General features: G+C 37.3%; 1 protein-coding gene across 4 annotated transcripts in view; it reads left to right on the top strand.

Moving 5' to 3' along the window:
* Positions 1-23,885, top strand: part of SPAST (spastin) — a 38,654-nt gene extending 14,769 nt beyond the window's left edge. For all 4 annotated transcript variants that reach the window (XM_059467811.1, XM_059467813.1, XM_059467812.1 and 1 more), the window contains 13 exons: positions 2,510-2,694; positions 3,661-3,794; positions 4,094-4,187; positions 7,452-7,526; positions 8,751-8,822; positions 9,338-9,413; positions 9,953-10,044; positions 11,830-11,909; positions 12,712-12,754; positions 13,358-13,437; positions 15,035-15,105; positions 16,930-16,970; positions 18,221-23,885. In XM_059467811.1, coding sequence (XP_059323794.1) covers positions 2,510-2,694; positions 3,661-3,794; positions 4,094-4,187; positions 7,452-7,526; positions 8,751-8,822; positions 9,338-9,413; positions 9,953-10,044; positions 11,830-11,909; positions 12,712-12,754; positions 13,358-13,437; positions 15,035-15,105; positions 16,930-16,970; positions 18,221-18,343 — 1,166 coding nt within the window. In that variant the 3' untranslated portion in view covers positions 18,344-23,885. The remainder of the gene's footprint in view (positions 1-2,509; positions 2,695-3,660; positions 3,795-4,093; positions 4,188-7,451; positions 7,527-8,750; positions 8,823-9,337; positions 9,414-9,952; positions 10,045-11,829; positions 11,910-12,711; positions 12,755-13,357; positions 13,438-15,034; positions 15,106-16,929; positions 16,971-18,220) is intronic.

Genomic DNA, 23,885 nt, shown 5'->3' on the forward strand with positions numbered 1-23,885 from the left:
CTTTCAGTAGATAACAAATAAAAATGGGTAAGAAATGTGTTTGGGGGGTTTTTTCAGCAAAATATGTGTCTTGCATAGTGGAACAGTAGGAGCTGTCTGATGTGTGATGTTCCCTTAAACACCTCATGCTTTAGAAATAGATAAGCTTTATAGAAACTGTAATTCTGAACGATTTGATAATATTTTTATTTGTTATTTCAATGAAAATTCGTATATCAAATGAAGCTTCCCTCTGGAATTGACATTCAGCAAACAGCTCTGTTCTGGAGCTGTTCATCAGTGCTTCTTTATGTGCTACCCTTGAGGACTGACAACAAAACATGTAAACCTACAGGTCTTGGGTCCTGGAGGTGCAGTTAGAGTAAATAATAATTTGAATAATTTAAACCTTGTCTCTTTTCCCTTCTTTCCTCCCATCTGTTTCCAGCTTCCTGAAATACTCCTTACCTGTGCAATTTTATGACCTTCAAAATTGCAGTATCTGTGTGTTGTTCTCAATGTGTGGGAGTGGTTCTGGGAGAATGGGGTAATTGAGCAGCATGTTAGGGTGAAGGACCTGGAGAAAAACTAATTTTGGTTTTTGAAGCCTTCCCATGTTGACTTCAAGCCAGCTGTGCAAATGAAGTTGAGGTGGGCTAAAAAAAAACCCAACCAAACTGAATGCCACCTTTTGATTAAATTGGACCAGTCAAAGTGCTGAGTAGCTAGATATGTTAGCAGATTCATATACTGCTCTTTGAACTTGGAAGTTAGTAAGTATACCTCATTTTTGACTTGGAAATTCCTGTGCAGGAATGTCTAAATAATTGGATCCAGCTTTGGAGCTGTGTGTGGTTTAGTCACAGTAGCCAGTTTTGGTGATTTTTCTTGTTTATTGTTTGTTCATTTGTTTTTAAGAAGAAACATATTACAGGTAAATATACTTAATTATATTAGTCAAGTTGCCTTGTTTCTTGCATATTTCTTGATACATCTGCACTGTTTATTGTGACCCCAGCAGAGTTTCTGTAACTCTAAAAAGGGATAGATTTGTGACTAAAGAAGGGCTTTAGAAATTTTTCACTGAATTGTTAAGGCTATCTGCAGGCCGTGTAGAGATTAGGTCCTGTAGTATGTTTAAAGAGGCTGAGAACATAGCAGTAATTAGTTGATCCTTCCATAATACTGTTTGACTGAAGTATTCTTTGAGTTTTTTAAACACAACCTTTAAAATTATGAGGTTTATTACTTAAAGTATTTTTCATTTAACTGCAATGTTTTAAGTTAAAAATTCTTCTTAGAGTCACTAATTTCCTTAAAAATCAGAGTTCTTTGGCCTGTTCCTTAAGACTAGCAGGTCAAATTGAGTTGCAAATTTCTACAGTCCTAGTGAAGACATTGAAATAGCTGAAATCTATTTTGAGCTTCCTTACCTCTGATGCCCTATTTCTCTTACCTAATCAAAAGACTCCTTAATCCTTTTAAAAGGATATGAAATAAGACAGTGTTTATAGTTTCCATTGCAAACAACAGTACTGTACTAGACAGCTTCCAGTAGTGTATTCCCACCACAAAAAGTACCCAAATCTGAAGCTATGCTCTAATCATTAACCAGCCTGACCAACCTGCCTGCTTGCTGTATCACCTTCTTACCTCTTAATCTCTGATTTGATGTTTTACACTTGTCATTTCTGTGCCAAGGAACTTTATTTTACCATGTATCCCATATGGAGAATGTAGACATCAAGTGCTATTTTGTTTACCCTGAACCAGAATGACTCTTTCTAGTTTGATGGCCTGTGGCAAATATTTCACGTTTATCTGTCACCTAATTTGAGACTTTTCTGCTTCATCATGGAGGTGAATAAGTAGTGTGAGTGGAATGTCTGGTGATGTTTAAATGTAGTTTAAGACTTAATTTTTAATGTAGGAAAGTAAGCTGCTTCAGACTGGTCCATTCAGAATTTACTTACACCACAAGATTGCTAAAGTGGAAGCAAGTTGAAAGAAAAAACACCTGACAGTCACTTGCAAGTATAACTACTACTGTAATTTTTCCAGATTAAAATGCCTTGGTGAAGCTTCTGAGTGGAAGGTGCTAGATAATTGTTAACTGGCATCCAATTAACTAGCCTGCTAACATCACTTAAAGAATCAATACTCAGAATCTAAAGGCTTGAAATTTGGGGGATAGTGTGATGATTATTTTTAAGAGTTCTTGGGAAAGAAAACAGCAGAGGACTTTGCATCATAAGGAGTAGGTGGTGTTCTTCCCTTGATAACGGGACTAAGTTATCTGACTTTTCTAAGACGGCTAACTAGGGTTAATTTTGAGAACTAAAAATTAGAATTTTATCTGTAGGTGAAAACAGCAGTCAATATCCCCTTAAAAACACTAAATCTCTTTAGAAATGTGTGTTGTTTTTCTATAATGCCATATTACATGTTTCAACAATTCTATCTTCTACTTGCAGTTGATGGTAAAGTATGACTGCTGCAAATGTTCTTACAACACTGGTTTTCTTTATAGAAAGTGGAGCAGTTCCAAAAAAGAAGGACCCCCTAACCCACACGAGTAATTCCCTTCCTCGTTCAAAGACTGTTGCAAAAACTGGATCCACAGGCCTTTCAGGTCACCACAGAACGCCCAGCTACAGTGGGGTATCATCATCTGTGTCTAGACCAGCACCTAATCCTACACCTTCAGCTCACAAGGTATAGTGAGGATAAATATGCAAGTATACACTTGAAAAATCAAGTGTAAATTCCTGAAGAAGCTTTGGATTTAATGCCTTAATTGCAGTATTGTAGCAGCAGAAAGTTTTTGAAAAAACTGAAACTCCAAATTTTTAGCCAGGCCTCTTGAGGTATGCTGCAGGAGGGCATCAGGTGGGTGCATGGGAAAAAGGATTTTAAGTATAATCACAGTAATAAATACTACTTGTTTTTAAAATTGCATGGGAAGTGAATGAAAGTTACCTAGAAGAAAAATAAATGTTACTTCTAGTATGTAAAAGATTAGAGGGGAAAACCTCTTATTCCAGAATTACAAGGTTTTTCCCCCTACATGTTCTTCTCTTCCAAAGCATGCATGCACACACAGGTTGTTTTGCAACCACATTGAAAAGCAAATTATACTTAGGCTGGAGCTGAAGCACAGAAGTCCTACAGTAAGGATACAGAAAATTACAGCATTTCTTTTGACCTATCTTTTTCCCTTCCATCCTTGTTACCCAGTAAAGTGGAATAAAGAGCAGAATGGACTGAACCTAAGTGTTCTGCTAAAGCATTATTGCTGCTATAATATGAAGACTTAAAAGTGGCCTGTTACAAAGTACAACAGTAGTAGGAATTCTTGCTTATAGGTATTGAGAACCTGAAATGCTTTGTCATGCTTATTTCCAGAGTATGCTGGGGGAAAATACTGTAGTTAAATAAATGAATTATCAAACAAAAAAACCTCAAACCAAAGATGCTTAACCACTGGACTCTAAGATAGCCTACTTATGGCTAATTAATATGACAGTATGATTCGTAGCAAAATGCAGCAGTAGAATATTGGGTATTTGTGAACATGCTTTTTACTGGAGCAAATAAGATGTAGATCTTACTTTGTTTAACACTACGCTTTCAAAGTATTAATCTGGGGGTTTTGGGTTTTTTTTCTTCCCCCCTGTCCAGGCTGCTCCTAAAAATAGCAGAGCAAATAAGCCTTCTACTCCTACTACTGCTCCTCGAAAAAAGAAAGACACTAAGATATTTAAAAATGTGGACAGCAGTCTGGCTGATCTTATGCTAAATGAAGTCGTTGATAGGTAAGTATGAAGAAAAGAAGGCTTTTCAATCCAGTAAATCAGTTTTGCATTCAGTACAATCTTGGTCCAATTGGAATGAAATTAGTATTTCTACTTTGTTGGGTTTTCTTGGGGATTTTTTGGTTGGGTTTTTATTATTGTTACTTTGGCAAAAGAATGTTTTGAAATACTTAACAATATAAATTGTGGATTTTCTCAAAAGGGTTCTGTATAAATAGTCAAATGCATTAAATTAGTCAGCTGCAGCTGAAAAAGAGTATCTCATTGTTAGACTAATCAGTATTCCATTTCTTTGTTAGTGGGCCAGCTGTCAAATTTGATGATATCGCAGGGCAGGAACTGGCTAAACAAGCTTTGCAAGAAATTGTTATCCTTCCTTCTCTTAGACCTGAGGTAAGCAACTGGGTATTGTCAATATGTGACAGGATGAAATAGATGTGCTGTGCTTCACACATGAAATGATGATTCTTGAATCCTGTTTTTACTGATTATGCAGCTATGAGTAGCTGTGGGGTCCTAGCCATCTTGCAAAAGGGAAATATAGGATTTATGTGTAAAATACTGCCATGAAATTCCTTGTCTTCTGGTTAATCGATGTTGCAGAAGGTGACTAGGGCAAGAAAAAAAACCAGAAACCCTCAAAAAACCCATGCCCAAATCAAATCAGCAAACCACAAACCCCTAAAAGAAACCAAAACCACAACACCCCCACAACCCCATAAAAAAAAACAAACAGCAAAAGCAAACAAACAAAAATTCTCACTGTTTGTCAGGCTGACTGTTCCAGATAGCTATAGCTGTGTCTCCAACCCTGTATGGCCATGTAAGGGACAAAGCCCCAAACTGGAAGGGTGAAATGGGAGAGGTTTGTGTAGGTAAATTAGCTTGTGACACTCTCTGTTGGAAATATGTTACTCTTATTGTGGTCATCCTCACTGTGAGAATGTTGGTCAAACACTGAATATTTTATTCACAGATGGAAGGGATACAAAGAAGTGTAGTGAACAACCAAATACACTGAGATATATAACATTTGAGGGCAGATTTCCTCTTTACTTGGCTGTATGGAAGTTGATCATTTAGACTTTTATTTATCATAGATGGTATCTCAACTACTGTGACTGTTTAAATTCAGGCCTAGTCTGCATACTGCTGGAATATTCTGAGCTACTTTTAAGGAAAAAAAAATTGGTCATTTTCTAAAGCTGAACTTACTAAAAGTTGCAGTACTTTTGAGGAAATTGCATGCAATGATTTCCTGCAATGCTCTCATGAGACCCCACCTGGATTGCTGTGTCAGTTCTGGGCTCCCTAGCACAGGAAGGGCATGGACCTGTTGGAGCAAGTCCAGAGGAGGAACAACTAGATGATCAGGGGACTGGAGCACCTCTCCTGTAAGGAAAGGCTGAGAATTGGGGTTGTTAAGTGTGGAGAAGAGAAGGGCTCCAGGCTGACCTTATTGCATTATTTCAGTACCTGAAGGAGACCTAAAAGAAAAGCGGTGAGGAGCTGTTTACAAGGGCAGGTAGTGACAGAATAAGGGAAAATTACTTCAAACTGAAAGTAGGATTAGATTTGGATATTATGAAGAAATTATTCACTGTGAGGATGATGAGACGCTAGAACAGGTTGCCCAGAGAAGTTGTGGATGCCCCATCCTGGAGTTGTCTAAAGCCAGATTGGAAGGGGCTTTGAGCAGTGTGCTTTAGTGGAAAATGTTCCTGTCCATGACAGGGAAGCTGGAAGCAGATCTTCAAAGTTCTTTCCAACCCAGTCCCACTTTGTGATTCTGTGATTATTGAAGAAAAAAATGCTGTTTGTATTTTTTGTTTGCTTGTGTGTCTCATTTGTTACATGGACAGGTGACTGGAGTTGCCCTGTGGTTTTCCCCTTAATGCAGCTACTGGTTTTGAAGCAGCATAGGGAAGAAACCTTAAACCTGGCATAGCATCACAGAAATATGAGCTGTAAGGAGAAAAAAGCTTTGGCAACAAATGTGTGTGCTCAGATGTTATGCAAAAGGAAGATGTCATTACAGCATCTCTGTTACTACAGTGCAATAGCATGTCAAGTGTGTTGTTCAGTGACACCAACACTGTGAGCTGGGTGGGAAGGACTTGGAGATGGGAGGCTTAGAGTGGCTTTTCCAGTAACATGGTATTTTCAATGAGGTTGTCTCATATTGCACTGGGCCTGACCTTGGTGTAGGGTGAGATATAGTAAGGACAGAGAATCCCATGAATTTTTAAACTTTCCTTGGAAGTAGAGAGGGTTGGTTTTATTCCTTATAAATGAGCACAGTAGATGTGGCAACTGTAGGAGGATACTTAGTAAATTAACACTAGTTCAGTTTTGGTCTTAATGAGTTTTGAACTCAAATTCATATTTAACAAGCCAGTGGTATTTTTATAGGAGAGCAAAAGTTGGGGTACATAAGCAGGAAACATTGGTTGAAACCATTTCAGTGGTTAGATGCTAATGAAATGCTAGCAGTTCAGACCATGTTAAGGATAATTACCTTGTTAACAAAAACTTGAAAAGCTTTGTGTCTCTCAGTAATAAATGTCAGTGCAGCTGAACTGTAGGTAATGGTCAAGGTGAGAAAAAGTTACAGATCTGATCTGGGCTGTGTGAAAATGGTGGAACTTCCCAAGAATTATTTCAAACAAAAGAAGTCAGACAAAAAATGTACATGGTGGTAAGCCATGGAGTGTTCACTTAGTGAATAGCTGGGTAACTACTTTTAGGGATCAGAGTCAAGCACAAACAAAATGCTGTGGATGATGAAATGATAAGAGAAAACACATGTTGGTCAGTCAGATCAGAAATATAACACTAGAAATGGAGCTATTTGTAGTCATGGATATTGTGGAAAGAAATGCCTGCAGACAGAGCTGTTTACAGATGGGATGTATATGAGATACCCTCCTATTGCTTTTGCTTGTTTATTGGAATTATTGGAAGCTGGAAGGGAGGGGTGAGTATGAGACCAAAAGAGAAACTCTGAAACTTTTGAGGGAAGGGGTAAAGACAAAGTGCTAGAGAAAATAGGCAAGAGTAATAACTGGAAGTTATGTATTCTGTGAGAATTTGTAGACTTGCTTGCACTAGGTGTGGTGGGAACAATTTTATAGAGTAGGGAAGATGAATCTAGTGCAAAGTGAGAGAGATGACTGTCAGTAGCATAGAGAGAGTAGGTGGTTGTTAAGTAATATTTTAAGTAATTTTGTTGAAAGCTTGTCTTCTCAAGTTTCATTTAATAAGGAAAGATTAAGGAGCTCTTCCATATGGAATTAGTAAGAACACTAACTCTCCTACTGTACACCTTCATTAGTCCCTTTTTAACTGGAATTGATGCTTTAAACTTGATAGGCTAGTCTGTCTTGTGGAAAGTGTTTTAAACTGCTTGCACAGTGCATCCAGGCACAGAACAATTACAACGTAATTTAGCTGCTGCTTGGGAAACAATAGTGGTGTGCATTAGGTCAAGTTAGTAGCAGAGTGTGGTTCTCTCAAAGCCTGCACTGTTGTGGCACTCACTGCTGCTGTTGCTATCAGTACTAGCCAGTGTCCTCAGTCTTAAACCATTTTCTTGCAAAGGTAAAGTAACATTATATTCAAGTCTTTGATGATAACTTATGATGATGTCCTTTTCAGTTATTTACAGGTCTGAGAGCTCCTGCACGTGGTTTATTGCTGTTTGGCCCACCAGGAAATGGGAAGACAATGTTGGTGAGAAAATCACTTCCTGCATGAGTTGGTGGGCTTAAAATGTAACCACAAGGGATGGCTTTCAGTTTGGGGCTTGGACTAGTAAACTGTACATTCTTACAGAATATATATTATGGTGTCATTTCATACATAAAAGGGCAAAATTGTTCTTAACCGTGGACTTTACAGAGGGAGTCGCTAAACTGTTCTCTCTTTAATTATTTTCATTATGACAAGTAATATTTTAAACCAGCAAGTCCAGGTTTCATTTTCAGAGAGAGCAAAAGGAAGTGGGTTCATTGTTTTGTATAGCAGTGATTGATCAGAAGTTATCTGCTCTCTGCTGAAACATACCAGAAGTACATTTTGGAAATGAGAAGGGAGCACAGTAGCAAAAAAAGGGGATTGTCTCACTTGCACACTGCTGTGCAAAGAGTGTAAGAGCTGTGGAAGTGCCTAGCCAGAGCTTTTTTCCTCAGCCTGCTGTGCTAGCTGCAGGGAGCTGGAGCTCCATGGCTGTGCATCAGGCAGGGAGCATCGAGTGTCCTGATGCGGCTGAGCCGGGCACATCGTCCTGATCACATGGTGTGGCTGCAGCTGCACTCCTGCTGACACTGGAGCTGGAGCAGCTCTCAAGTGCAGGAGTGTCAATGTAGAGCAGCTCGTGTAGGCTCATCTGTTATGTTTGACATACTGGAACATAATTGCTAATCACTAAAATTAGATTCTATAAGCAGGGAATCATAATTTCTTGAATATGGTGAAACTGTTAAAGGAGAATGAGCATTCCAATTGATTATTTTCCCTAGCTTTCCTCTGAAAACAGCTTTTGCATATATAGAGAAGGAGAAAAAACACCATATTTTTTTATGTGATTTGATCCAACCGATGCCTTAAATTGCCACCCTAAATTAGTAAAAACTGGCTTAGATCTCTATTCAGGATAAATTGAAAGGAACTGGAGGCTTTTATTCTTCCATAGCTAATTGTAGTTGGCTATGGAGCTAAGGGGATTGGAAAAGTCTATGGGAGTCTGGAAATTTCTCTGTTGGTTTGACTGCATAGCCATTCTCATTTATAAGTGATCTGGACAGAAGTTTTGTGTTCCATTTACAAGGTGCTCCCTTTGAAGAAATAGTGGTTTTCAAAACTGTCCATCAGGCCATGAGTGGTCACTGCAGATGCAGAGAACTGTCTTCAATATGATAGCTTTTAAAAGTGTTTTTTTTTCCCCTCCTTTCCTAGGCCAAAGCAGTTGCTGCAGAATCAAATGCTACTTTCTTCAGCATCAGTGCAGCGAGTCTGACTTCAAAATACGTAAGTAGTGGCTGTAAAATATATTGATTTGAAAACACTCATGCTTTAATTAGGCTTAAGAAACCCAGAGACTTCCGATGAGTCCTTGGTGAACTGTTAGCCTATAATGAACATATTTTTTAAAGTGACTAGTGAAGTAAAAAAATTTTGGTTTGTGCTTGTGATAAAGCAGTGTCAAAAGTTTTTTCAGCTTGGCAATGGCAGTAATGCAGATGAGTCGTTGTGGGATTTTCCATCCTTAAAAAGTGAATTAGTTTGGTCCCAGCTCTTTTTCACTCTGGTAATTTAGGCACGAAAATCTGTTGACAGTTAACTCAGTTGTGATCATAAGAGAAGTTGTAGTGTTTCTTTTAAGATGTAAACAGTTCCATTGTATGTACTGAACCAGTGATAATCTGAATATGTATAAATGGACTGAGTGTAGGTTAGTAGCAAGATTTTCTGTAGGTCCTTCTGTTAGCTGTCTTGTAGTAAAAATTTTTAACCCCCTAAAAACCAGTTTATTGTTATTTTAGGTGGGTGAAGGGGAGAAACTGGTGCGTGCTCTATTTGCAGTAGCGAGAGAACTTCAACCTTCTATAATTTTTATTGGTAAGACCTTAAATTTTAACTTCTATTTACTTTCTTAAATAATCTTACTTACCAAAGATTAGTAAGTATTTAACTATTGGAATAGTTGGGTAAACTTCTTTTGGGTAATTCTGCAGCTCAGGACAGCTGTCTCAGATATCACCTGCTGGGCAATCACTGGTTCATATAAAGCATGTTAGATTGCTGTTATGTTATTTAGTTGGTGGTAATAGTGGGAAGAGGTGCCCTCTAAAAGAAAAGTACTGCCTTTACAGATTGAGTCCATTAAACTTCAAACATGAAAATATATTTTGCTTGTCCTGAGTAGTAGTTTATCATCAGAAAGATATTTTTATTCCCCCCCTCTCATTTGTGCTTGGTATTACCTGTTCAAAGGCCAACACATCACGCAGGTTTTAAAACTTTCCTAAGATCTGTCTGTCTCCTAAAGAATGAAGATCTGGTCTTCCTTAAAGGAGCTTTATATTAGCAAAGGAACTTAGTCAAATACAAAAACTTTGATGTTGTATGCTTAGTTAAGATGTATTTTTGTTTTTTAGATGAAGTTGATAGCCTTTTGTGTGAGAGACGAGAAGGTGAACATGATGCTAGCAGGCGTCTAAAAACAGAGTTTTTAATAGAATTTGATGGTGTAAGTATTTAATTTTGGTATTGTTTGATTTAGCTAAATTGGGTAATTGTGATGGGTGCCAGTAAAACCTATAGGTGAATTACAAAGGGTTTGGCTGCTGAGGCTTAGGTCAGCCTCCCTCCCACCCCACCATAAAACAGCTTAAACAGATTTTTTTGGTTGTTTTTAATTTTCTACCTGCTTACTGTGATATTCTGGAATATGCACTGATGGACTGAAAGGTAGTGATCTGGAGATGAGCTGTAATAATGTCTTGGAAGATTATGGACAGAGAAGAAAGGATAACAGATGGCAGTAGCAAAGGAGCTGTGAGGACAGCTGTTCTTACAGGGCAAGAGGGACATTTGAGGGTCACAGAGAGCTGAATCCATGTTTGCAATTGTATGGCTTCATGAGTCACTTCTTTTTATTCTGGCAGAGCAAAACAAGATTAAAAGCCATTTAAATAGTTTTTGCTTTCAAAGGAATGTGTGTCACAAACGTGTACTGTCAAGGGGTGAGAGGATTTCCAAGAGACCAGTTCAGGTATTATATAAACATATATACACATGTATAAAAACATATATATATACACGTATATATCTCACGTATACACAGTTCTGACACATCAGAAGGATTAATTTCTGTGTTAGTACACCTTTTGTTACAACTTTATATAACTTTTTTTTTGGTATCCTAAGCTAGAGAAGACAGAATTCAGTAAGAAGTATTTAATGGCATGAATGCAATACCCAGGAAGAGGAACTGGATTTCATAGTGGGACACAGACACAAATGATATCAGAGTATTTTTCTGTTACAGCACTGTTCTTGTAGTGAATAATTTTAGTTTGTGTTCCATTAGCACAATGGAATATTGCTGCAGTGGTGAAGCAATAGTAATGAGGTACAGGAGGAGCCGGTAACAACATGGAGAGGCAGCAAGGTTGGGAAAAACTCCAAAATGGATGAATCAGGACAAGTGATGCAATGTGAGAGCAATATGCAAAGATTATTTACACACACATGCAGAGTTTTCCCTTAAAATGAAAAGAGAAAAATAAGCATAATGTAAAGTCTGCTGACTTAATATTTGAAGTGTATCTATGTCATAGAGTATTTTTGGTGAACCTTTTGAACATGGTATGGTAGCAGTGAACATAAATCTATAAAGTTTCCTCTAAAGTTTGGAAGGTCTCCATAAGTAAGTCTCCATATTCTGGGGTATAAAATGAGTGAATTGGGAAGGAATTTGCTGTGCCTTTCTGCTATTATGGTTATTTTATGGCCTGTTTTGATTACTGGATTTGTGTGAGACCTGTGTTAGATGGATCTCTGTTCTGATTTTGTGGTTCTGGCTATACTTCAGTTTAAAGTTTTGATTCTCACCCTATCGGCTTCAAAACAATGTTTGGTGTAAAAACTCCAGAACAGCAGAATGTCTCTCTTTTTTTTCAACATAATTATCTCCTGGTAACTAAACTTATGAGTGCCTTTTATAGCTTTATGGTCTCAGATTTTTTCAGAAAGCCTTTTTTTTATTTTGGTTTTGTTGGTTTTTTGGTTTTTTTTTACCTTTTCCTGGTTTGACTTTACAATTATCTAAGGAATATTTTAAACCTACTTTAATGGGAAAAAACCCAAAACATATACATACATACATACATATGTGTGTATATGTATATATATATATATAAAGATCCCATCAATGTGCTGAATCCATGGCAAGTCTCTAACTGGTTTTGTTGTATTTCTGCCTAATATAGAGTGTGTAAACTGAGCTGGCTTGCCTTCCCACATTATATAGGTGCAGTCTTCTGGAGAGGACAGAATACTTGTGATGGGAGCAACAAACAGGCCTCAGGAGCTTGATGATGCTGTTCTCAGGTATCAAAACATCTTTTTCAGAATATACAGTAAGGTGATACTCATTATGAAGAACAGGTTTTGCCTAGTGTCTCAGTGAAGTTTTGTAATATGTAAAAGCTGTTCAGCAAGGCTAAATTATTTAACCTCTCAAAGAGGGGCTCTTTTCTTTTGAGATGCATCTGCACAATCACGGTGGTCTTGGAATAGTCTGAAACAGTAGTACCTGTTGAGGTCACGTCAGTGGTTTTTAAATTAATTTAATATTTTACTTTTTTGTTATTTGGATCTTAATGGCAAAATAAAGGAGAAAATTTGATCCGTATTCCAGATTGACCAGAAATCTAGTATTTCTTCTCTGTGAATATTGTCTTCTGACATCCCATGCAATTACAGATTTGCTGTAGATTTGCCTTAGGGCTTTTTTTGTTAAAGGTACTCATACTTTATTCTCTTTTCATTCTTGATTGAGGAAAATAGATATGTCAGCACTGCCTGAAGAAATTATTCCAAAGACTTTTTTTGTGTAAAAATTAAGAGAGGCTTCATTTTGTTGCTGGTAGTCAGTGGTATTTCTGCCTTTAGAATGTTTCCCCTCTGGGAGGAGTCTTATAAATTCAGATAAGAGTAAGGTGGCACCAGTAGTTTCTACATATTTTTTGTTTGGTTGTTGTTGGTTTTTTCAAAATCTCCAGTTCTGCTTCCTAGAATTTGATGCTGAAAGTGAAATTTTGTCACTTAACCAAACCAAATGTTAGATTTGTATGAGATAAATAGTTACATAATAGTGTGAACAATGTATACATGTTTGGGTTTTTTTCAGACGCTTCACCAAACGGGTATATGTGTCTTTACCAAATGAGGAGGTAAGTATTGTTTTCTACTCAAATTTTTAAGACACTTCTAGGCAGTTCTTAACCTGCCCTTGTGGATGGTTACAGTTCTGTGAACTAATTTCTGGCTCACCTTGACCATATACACAGTGCATTAATTCTGAGAAGTATTTTAAGATTTGTGGGGTTTTTTCACTCATACTAGTAGCAAATATGGTGGTAGCTGCTCAGTACTTCTTGACTAGTGAGGTGTTGCTGACAGACTGGCAGACGTGGGCAAGTCTGAAGTAGGACTTAGAGGAGCATGTTTGTTTGGCTGAAGGAGTGTTTTATTGCTAAAGACAGAAGTAATTTTCCTAATGTTTGTCAGTTCAACAGGAGATCAGGAATTTTGATGAAGATTCTAATTCTTCTTGATACTAATAGTTAGGCTCTTGGTCTTGATTTTACCTAGTCCTTATCTCTGCTCCTGAAGGAATGATACTGTACAGTCTAATTGCACAAGCACTATGGGCAAGTTTAAACTGGTGAAGCACAAAAGCAAAACTGACAAAAGCGTAGTTCTGTTCTTGCAACACAATTTTAAGTGTTCCGTGAAAACGAGTTTTGCATCTGATAATTTTATCTTCTTTTCAGACAAGATTGATTTTGCTTAAAAATCTTCTAAGCAAGCAAGGAAGTCCATTAACCCAGAAAGAGTTGGCTCAACTAGCTAGGTAAGTATTTTGTAACCATACTAAATAAATATGTTCCTCTACTGCATTCATTCAGACTGTTTAATTCATTCAAAATGTAACTCATGTAAATCATCCAACAGAAAGAACATTAATTCATTTATTTGGGGAAGATGGTTCCCTGTCAGGCTGTATGAAAGTGGTTTTATATATGCATATATAAGATACACCCAGTCAGGTTTCTGTTGTTGAAACATGCTCATCAGCTCTTTCCTTTGAGGAGGAGGATGCTTCTTTCCACCCTTCCCTCAAGGAGTCCAGCTCTCCTCCCTGATGCAAAAAGATAGCACCAGTTTTACACTTGGCATTCATTTCAAATAAAAGGCAAGTTCTCTTTGCTGGTGCCTTGCTAGCACTGGATAATTTTAGGTTCTTTTCACTTTCAAATTTGATTGGGAAAATGTGGGTTAATTTTTCCCTCCTCTTATGAAATAGAGTTGTTTCATGTTCTTCATCTTTGAGATTGACACAGTACTGCTGTTAGTCACCTAAATCTAATAATTTGTGTGAAGGAGATTGGACTAAAAAGCAGGTAGGGCAGGAAGGAGTGAAGACATTCTGTGAGGTAGCAAAGATGGACAGGTGGATGTACTTCAGTCTGTTTCTCCTTGTGGTAGGACAACAGAGGTTAGTACAGTCTTGGATGTAGCATTTAGTCAGCCTCTTAGTAATGCTGCAGAAGTTGATGTGTCATCAACTGAATATATTCCCTCTGTGCTTGAAGGTTGTTAGCTTAGACCATGTTTAGGCTGCATAATAGCTAAATGGAGGAAAAACACAGTCAGTGTCCTGTACTCTAACTGCAAATGTAAGAACCAAATTACAAATGCAACTTGAGCAACCTTTTTTAAAGGGTTTAGAGGAAATGTAAAAGTTGAGCATCCTGCCTGCCTCTTTTTCCGTCTTTCTTTGTTTTGAAAGAGAGAAGTATTTAACTTCCATTATGATTTTGTGTTCCTTTGCCCCTCTGCAACTTTTTCTACGAGCTGTAACAGACTTTATGATCTCCAGAAGACTAAGCTCATGTTGCTGCAGCTAGCCACAGTTCTTACAAGGGTGCTGGTTTTGTTTTTAAATTTTCCTTTAGGTAACCTGAACTACTGATTTTCACTTATGCTGGCATTTGGTATTTGGCTTCCTGGTTCAGTGGAGGCCTCTATTCTCCAGAGTGTTTCAGTGGTTAACTTGGATATTAAGTCTAATTCTGGAACAGCTCTGACAGAGTGTACAGGACAATTGAAGTTTTGGTTTTACAGTAATTGACAAATGTTGATAAACTACTGGTACAGAATTCTCCTACAGAAATAGTAAATGTGATTGGAATCAGTTTTCATCTACAAATCCTAGGTGCTGCCTTTTTTTTTTCTAGAATGTTATTTGGGACTTGAATATCTGTACTTTAATCTGTGAAAGATCGCTTATACTGAACACACTTCTGATTTTTTAAACTTGAAAAATAACATCAAAGTAATACTTCTTCTGATTAACTAACACTTTGATTATCTGCAATTAAATTGATTTGAAGCAGCTTTTTGGTTTTTTTGCTTCCTCCTTGACCCCACTTTTTCCTTTGCCAAAGAATGACCGATGGATACTCTGGAAGTGACCTCACTGCATTAGCGAAGGATGCAGCACTTGGCCCCATTCGAGGTAAGCTGCAGAGATTTTTATTGAGGTTTTGACATTAGAGTTACATTTTCTTGCATCTTTATAATTCTCAAACCTCTGAAATTTAACTTTTTCATTGGATTTTAGTCTGTTTGTCATAATAGCATCTTTATAAGATTTACTTACACAAAACCCTTCAGCATCTCAGCATGTGAAACAAAGTTTTTGTGTCATAGGAGAAAAGCAGTGTGAAGTGTTTCTTGCTGATTTGTAGGGTTTTTAACTAGTGTCTTTCTGAGGCTGGTGTCAGTTCTGTTGTAGCTAAATTACTACTTGAATAGCAATTGCTACTTGCATTACTTGCCTTTATAAAAGAGTCAAATGTCTTTGAAGTCTAAGGGAAAGAAAACTGAAACAAGCTATTTTATGGGATTTTTCTAGATACAGTTTGAATGGCAGAGCTTTTTATATTTTTAACTCTTAATGGTGAATTGTGATCCAGATGACAACTGTGAATGATCTAGAGTTTTGCTTATATTTGTTCTTTCTCTGACATGTTCAGCTAGGAAAAACCCAGTTTTAATGTGAATACTTTTTTCCAACACCTCTTCTCTTTGTTCTCTTTAACTAGCTAATTATGTGTCCAGTAGCCACATCTGAGGGAACTGATCTGGTTTAGTGGAGATCAGTAGCAGGATTTTTGTGTAGAAAAGATTGTGAAGGTTTGGTGTTAGTTTTCTGTTTGTAGACATATTGTCCTACTTTACAGAAAGGTACTAAAGGCAGGCAGAGCAGAAGTGTTCTGTAATATCAGCCTATTATGTGTAAATAAAAATTGTTGCAACTCTCTTACATTATTTACGGGGAGGAGAGGTCTGTTCACGTTTTGTGGGTGTGTTTATTTTTTTTTAAATCCTGTAGCATGCATTTTTGCCAGTGCACTCTCTCTTTTGAAAGCAGCTATTGGAATGTAATGTTTTTATACATTTTCTTTCAGCTGCTGAATTGGTAAAGCACATCTTTCACAATCCTGCATAATAACTGGGAAACAGAACTGCATTAAATGGCTCTCATAAGAGACATCATGTCTCCTAAGCATTGAATATATTTATTTAGAGTGGTGGAATTAATAATGTATGCATTTAGGTATGCAGGCTTTACTTTGCTGACAGCTCACTTCACACGCAAGTCCATTTCAAGAGACCCTGTAACATTGTGCAACACATTTCTTTCACTTGCTCCTTCACTTGTTTTCCATATAAAACAGTACATTTTGGAAAATGTTTTGTGATATTATCCTTGCCAATCCTGTCTAGGTTTTTTCTTGTACTCTCCTAGCAAAATGTTTGCTGTTACGTGTTGATATAATGAGATTATTGCAAGTTCCAAGGAAAAAAAAATTGGTGAATGATGCAAGAATGTTCAGATCCCATGGGTGCAGCATAGGGCAAGAAGCACTCTGATGTGCCCTGCCTGATTTTGTTTCAGTGTTCTTGGCTGACTGTACCTTCTGTTTCCTGAAATGCAGTAGGGAGGCTGTGGATACCACAATTAATATGGGGGAGGTAGCTCTGTTGGCTTGTGTGTTTTCCATACTTTAGGAAGAAGGAATAATTCTGCTATCACTTTGTGCTGCACCTGCAGTAACTGAGTGTGGGAGCAGCCTGGTTAAGGAGCTGATAAATGGGGAAGGAGGAGGCAAAACCACCATGTACCTTTCTTTATAGGAGACTGTGTTGAGGCAGAAAGGTATAATTTTTAGCTGCAGGAGTTTTTTCCAGAATATAAGTGCTTTTAGCATGTTTTTTTGTCAGAAGTGATGAAAGTTTTCTTATTAAACTCACCCATCTATTTTTATTTTTACAGAATTAAAACCAGAACAGGTGAAGAACATGTCTGCCAGTGAGGTAAGCTGTTTTAGCAGCTGTATATTCCCCTTTCAATAGAAGGTTTTCTCACTAGAAACTATTTAAGTCCCTTTTTTATGTGTAGTATCATACAAGATAGGATAATTTTGGGGGGTATCATCCTTTTTAATAGCTGCATCCTTAAAGAAAATTCTGTAGAAATAGAGATTGAGAAGATCTGTCCTCAGATGTCAGAGGTTCATGGGTAGTTTGTTGGCTTTCAGGCTTCAGAGCACTTCTTTTTCTGTTAGTAAGTCTGTTCTTAATTTCATCTGACTGTCCTGTCTTTTCCTTCACACTGAACTGCAGTATTTGTTACCTAGCTGATGATGTCAGAGCCCTGGCTATTATTTACTCAGTGTTACTTCCCAAGAACATTCCCAGAAGTATTATGTGAAATTACTTCTACCCCCTCCACCCCATCTTTACACAAAGGAGGTTAACTTGGGGAGAACCTAAAACAGATTTGTGCATGTGTATGTATAATACTTGCATTCATTGACATGTGCCATCATGAAGAGAAAGATTAAGCTCCTGACCACAAACTGCAACTGTACTGTAAATATGGAAAAAAAAGGAAGCGATCGGTTGTGTGTACAGAAGTTCAGAAGTTTCTGTTCAGGTGTGTGCAAAGCACGGTTACACAGGAGAAAATGAAGCAAAGCTTCATTTCTCAGTTGCTTTTTGTGTTTAGCTTGAGGTCATGGCCAAAGATATAAACTGGAAGGATTTGCTGCAGGAGGATAACAGCATCTGTGATAATTTGTTGTGATGTCCTCATATGTACCAGCTCACACCACCTACTGAAACAGGAAGAAATGACACAGTCTAATGAGCTGTTAAGTAACAAGGCAGATCTTACTATTGCCAAGTTATTTTATTAAAATGGTACCTACTGGTAGTCTTAAATTACAAGATTCTTGCATCAGGTCATAGAATAATAGAACACTCTGGTTTGGAAGGGACCTTGAAAGATCACCTGATCCATCCTTTTGTGAGAAGGGGAACTTAGATGAGATTATTTAGCACCCTGCCCACTCATACTTTCAAAACCTCCAGCAATGGAGACTCTACCACATTCTTGGGGGGTCGTTGCAGTGAATGTCTACTCTGCAAAAAAAATTCATTCTTACATTAAGATGCAGCACTCATAGAATATGTTTTGTTAAAAGTGAATACTCAAGTACTTCCTGAATAAACCAAAGTACATAAACCACTTGTGACCCTGATGTCTTTCATTTTCCTTTTAGATGAGAAACATCAAGCTGTCAGATTTCATGGAGTCTCTGAAGAAGATCAAGCGCAGTTTGAGCCCTCAGACCCTGGAGGCGTACATCCGCTGGAACAAGGACTTTGGAGATACCACAGTGTGAGACGCTACTTGAAGTGAAACACTCCTGCCTGGGGAGCAGTTGGTGCAGACAACTGGGAAGCAGCCAGAGTTTACAGGACTTTACAGATATTTAAGTATCTGCATTAAAACTTGAGATTAAGAGAAAATTATACAATATGAAATGTGTTCATCAAAGCCTCCTTGCCATTTAGTGAGGATTTACACACTGTAAGTAAGAGCACAACAGGACTTGAGAGAAGTAAGATTGCTAGCAATCTGATCCTGGTTTGAACATTAATATATGTATATTGTTTCTGCTACAAGGCTCTGATGATATTGATCATTGGAGAACCTTTCCCTATGTTGTGTGTGTGGTTTTTTTTGTTTTTAATTTTGCCATGACATTGATGAACAATGGACTTGGAACAATGATGTTCAATTTGAGGTTTGTAAACTGCAGTTCATTTTTTTTGACTTTTTTATCCTTAATGTGCCAAATAAAACAATTTCCCTGTGCAGAGTGGAAGAACAGCATTGGGGACTTATGATTATTAAAATGTTAAAAGTAGCTGGTCTGTTATTATTTGTCTTTTTGTTTTGTTGTAATGTGACAGAGTTGTTCACAGGATAGGTTTAAAGAAGACCTTTGATAGCAGAACAGCAAAAAACCCCAACCTTATAAAACCAATTCAAACTGCCTTTTAAAAGAAAAACTACTAAATAAAAGAATAGACTGAGATACTCATTAGTGGCAGTATTTTCTCTTAATGCATTTTGTAACGCTTCCATTGGTAGAATGTTAGCTTATGCTTACAGTGTACAACTTGAGCCCAGCTGATGTTTGAGAGAGTAGGTGATGCTAATTGTTGAGTTTCAGGAATGACGTGTTTCTACTCTGTATTTTTGTCTGTTTATGATAATTGAAAGTAAAATTTCCATTGTGATAATTTTTTTAATCTCCACATGTAAGCATTTAAATATGAGGCTACATGTTTAATACATGGCACACATTAATGTTTTTATAGCTTTCATATGTTTCAGTTTATATATTAAAGTATGAAACACTCAACTGATCTGCTTTTTTAAAAAGAAACTGCATCTTTGTACAAATACTTGTTTTTATTATATAAATGACAAGCTATTAAAAAAACAAACTCTTAAATGATAGCCTTTAAATACCATAATAAAGGAAAGCATTTTTGCCTTTACTTCTAAAGGCCCAACATCTTGTTTACAAATTCTACACAGATTAAACACAGATGTTTGCAAGGCAGAACACTAGTTCCTTGTTAAAGCAGATTTGTGGGTTGTTGGGTTCTTTGTTTTTTTGGTTGGTTTGGTTTTTTTTTACACCTCTCCCAACTTAGCGCTACTGCGAAAATGCATATTGTTTATTGTTGTTTTAATGAAAATGTGTTGTTTGCTTTTGGTCTTAACAGAAAATTTGTTTTAATTTTTCATTTAACTTATTTTTTGAACTACTTACCTGAAAGTTGATTATAAATAATATATTATATGTATATATGAAAAAAAACCAACCCTAGCTGAGAGATGCAGTTGTAGGTATAGTAATACTCTGAGAGGACTGTGCTCACTGTGTGGTATTGAGTACTAAGTAGCAGAAACTCTGTCATACCTTTGAGATGCACATATGCAATATGTTTGGGATTCTTTTGTTTGTTTTTTTTTTTCCAACCAGAGATGCTTTTAACTGATCTTAAGATTAAAAGCAATCAAATAAGAGAAGATTGTGTTCCACTACTATGCCTTTTGAAATAGTCTAACCAAACCACTTGTAGCCTTCTAAGGATAGGACTCTCTCAAATTTCTATGTCTTATGTAAATGAAACGTGACTTTGGTTCCTCTGACTCACTTTTCTGGAGAAATGCTAAAAGACTTCAGATTCTTAAGTCTCATGTCTTGTTTTGCCTTAGCTCTGCCTTCAGTAGACCATCTCGGTTGTTGGAGATTCCTGGCTGACTTGATCCATATTTGTAATACTCTTCATATTGCTGAGCATGAATATTACTGTTGTATTAGCATCTGTCAAATAGCTACAGCTAAAAAAGGGCCTTGGTTTTATTCATAAAGCTCTGGTAGACATTCCTTGAGATCCTTTGCAAATGAGAACTTTGGAGATAATGCTTCTGGTTTTGAGTGTTCCTAAATGATTGTTACAAAACTGCTGGTTTTGTCCACTTAATTTTGAGGAACATACTGGTTATTTATTTCAAATGCATACTCACTGGCCTGGGATAGGTACCTGAAATGTTGAGCTAGAAGTCCTCATCCCCTAAAGTAGCACCAGTATGCAGCACAAGGAGTCAGAATCACCAGCTGCTACATAAAGAGACCAGCTCTTTCACTAGTTTGTACAACCAGTTCAGCTCAAGAGAATCTGTGTGACTGGTACAGCTGCTTTTTGGTCTTTCATTATGCCTGATTGTTTTCTGCTTAGTGGATGAACTACAGCCCTATAAATTATTGCTGGAACACAGTAAAAAGAAAATTTTGTTCTGCAACATCAGTTTGCCCCACAGCTGCTGGACTCTTAGCCCATGGCCAGGTGCTGTTTGGTTCATAAATCTCCTTTAAATGTCTTGTCTTATGCTATTTTCTGAATAGTGTCTTCTAAGAGTAATTCTGTTCTGCTTAAGGCATTATCTTGCATCTTACTCCTCATTTTAAATGTACTAAGTCCCAGCTCAGTGATTCCATCTATATGTTGGATTAACTGTGTATAAGAGCAGACCTGGGGAAAAACAACCACAACAACGGAAAGAAACCACCAAACCTTCCAACCCCTCCCCCCCAAAAAAAACAAAACAAAAAACCACCCCAAATAACCACAAATTACCTGTATTTCCCAAGGCTGTAGTACTTAGACAGAACTTTACCAGTTGTATTTTCCATAAAATCAGGTTATGTTCTAAAACAATGTCTCAAATCAGGATAAACGGGACAGCAGCTTGGGTGCTTTTAACTTTTGTGAAAACTACGAGTCCATTAGCTCTCTGGACTGATTTTTTCCTTTCTTTTTTTCTTTTTTTTTTTTTCCCCTTTTATTTTCTGTGAATCTGCCCACTGCTAGTGAATGAGCAACTTGACCCACTTTTTTGACATGATTAGTAAGCAGCTTGTCTGGCTCTCTGCCAGTGTGTTTTACTGACTTTCAAGTGTAGCAGTTACTGGAGGGAGAAAATAAAACCAACCCAAACCCCTTGTGTTTTTCTAACAACCTTCTTCATATATCTTTCTGCTTTTATTAAGCAGCAGCCACATCTTTTGTCTTTCAACATACTGGAATAATAGTATGTAGATTGCTCTTTCTCCTTAAAAAGAGAATATTTTCTCTGTTATGATGCTCCCTTTGCTAATGTTGACTTTTCTGTGGACTACAGCAAACCTGTACAGGTTCTCTGCGTATGCAAAGACAAAATCAACACAGAATACTAAAGATAAGCCTTAAACTAGGATATTTATGCACAAATAAATCTGTCCTGTTAGTTTCTTAGACTTTACAGCTTTTAGAGTATCAGAAATAGGCACTGTGCCCCTGAGATGTATTGCTGACTCAAAGCCAGTTGCTAGGTACAGTTCTGTTGAATATGGCCCTGCAACTTTATGTAGGTAACAAATGTGATAATAACACTTTAAAATAAGAGCAAGAATGGGATCTCTGAACTGAGAAGGTGTGTTGTCACTGCACTAATTAGAGACTATTGCTGTTTTTTCTGTTCCTTTCTGTGAAGTGTTTTTAAAATGACCGTTTTTATACATATAACTCAATTAACCTTACCTTCTGGTGTAGGATAAATAGTATTTTTTCTATTCTAGACAACTGGGGCTTAGCACTGCTTTGCATTGCTGTCATGTCCCTCTTGTGAAATTTAAGTACTTTGTACTGGGAATACTGAAGTCAGATATGCTGGCAAATGGAACTGAGACATCTGTTCTGAACTGGAAAGCAGCGTTCTCCTTAGGGTTTCCTTCATCACCTGTGGTGAGACTTGGTGCCCTAGATTTCCATAGTGCTTTCCTGCCCAAGACGTGGATGATGCATAGCTGTGCCTAGGATGTGCTTCTCCAGTGCTTTAGTGATGCTTCTGCATGTGGCAGCTTTGGGAGGGGGCCAGTGCTACTGTACCTGAAAACATTCTTTTTCTGTGCTGCCCCCAAGCTTTTGTGATGCTTTAAGTCGTTGGGGTTTCTACCAGATATCAAAAATGGAATGAAGAGTAGCAAGCAAGTAGTCAATGCAACTAGTTATCTCAGTCATTGTGCTAATTAGAGACAGTTTTACTATTAGTTTCTCTTGAGCTGCTGTTTAGTGTTGAAGAATGTTGTTTTACTGACCTATGTGAATTTTCATGCTTAGGATGATCTGCAGACATCCTAAGAGATGACCAATTGATCACCTATTTTCTTTTAGAATTTCTTATTTAATTATAACTTTCAGTGTCTTTTCTTTTAATTACGGTAATTAGAATTCCACAGGATGAGGAAGTTAAGCTGTCACTTCCTGCAAATACAAAATCATCTTGTAAAGTATGGGGAAATGTGTATTCTGTTTTTCCTGCTTCTTGTGTAAATCATTAACTGTCATAGAGTGGAAACTTCTTACCTTGTCAATAACTACCTCCTGAGTTCAGCAATAATTGGCAAGGTACACACTCCTCCGGTGGATACAACATACTGGCTCAACACTGCAGATTCTTCAGAGTCTGATGGTTTGATTTCAAAATGCTTGACCTTACTTCTGGAAACTATGGTGATGAACCTTGTTTTGCTGTAAGACTTTCCTTGCCTTCATAAGACACACTTCTTAAAAAACCCTTTCTTCAGAGAAGTGGCTTTGAGGATTAAAGGTCGGTGCTCTTTGTAGCTGGTTAACGCAGGTGTGGTGCTCAGAGATGCCGGGGTGTGGCTCTCACTTGTGCAGGTTCTCTCCCATTGGAAGTGGGGAAGAAAGCATTTTGTCTAATAGTCACACACCTGTCAAAGGGACTGCAAACACAGAAGCTGGTCTTGCCACATGATTCCCATTTTTAGTCATCTGAAGGGCTAGTCAGTATTTTTCAGAAATTTGTATTAAAGTGATGAAAACCAAAGGTGGAGACTAAACACCATACCCCACCCCTGTAAAATATATTGGACAACTCCAGTCTGGGATGGGATTCATTTTTGTATTTTGTTGTTTAGAAGCACTTTTGTTTCATTGTTCTTTTAAGAATGTTTTTTAAAATGTTAAACACCATTTTACTAATAGCAATGTAAAAAAGCATGACGAGCAGTCACATAGCTTTAGCTTACAATAAAATGTTTCGTTTGTCCTGTTATTACTGTTTTCTTGTCTGTTTATCAGATAAAATGTCCAAAACTAAAAGCCTTTTCATTAAACTTGAAGCCTATTAAATTGCTGCTGGTTTTAAAAAAAACATTTAAAAACATCAGGTGTTGTATACCAGATGATGGAATAATAAATATGTAAATAAATCAGTTTCTAAAGAACATAACTCAAGTTCTTAAAACTAATGTAAACAGAAGTGCTACTTCCTAAATAAATGTGCTTAAACTGAAA

This window comes from Ammospiza nelsoni, chromosome 3 (genome assembly GCF_027579445.1).
Source record: "Ammospiza nelsoni isolate bAmmNel1 chromosome 3, bAmmNel1.pri, whole genome shotgun sequence".
In the NCBI taxonomy this organism is placed as follows: domain Eukaryota; kingdom Metazoa; phylum Chordata; class Aves; order Passeriformes; family Passerellidae; genus Ammospiza; species Ammospiza nelsoni.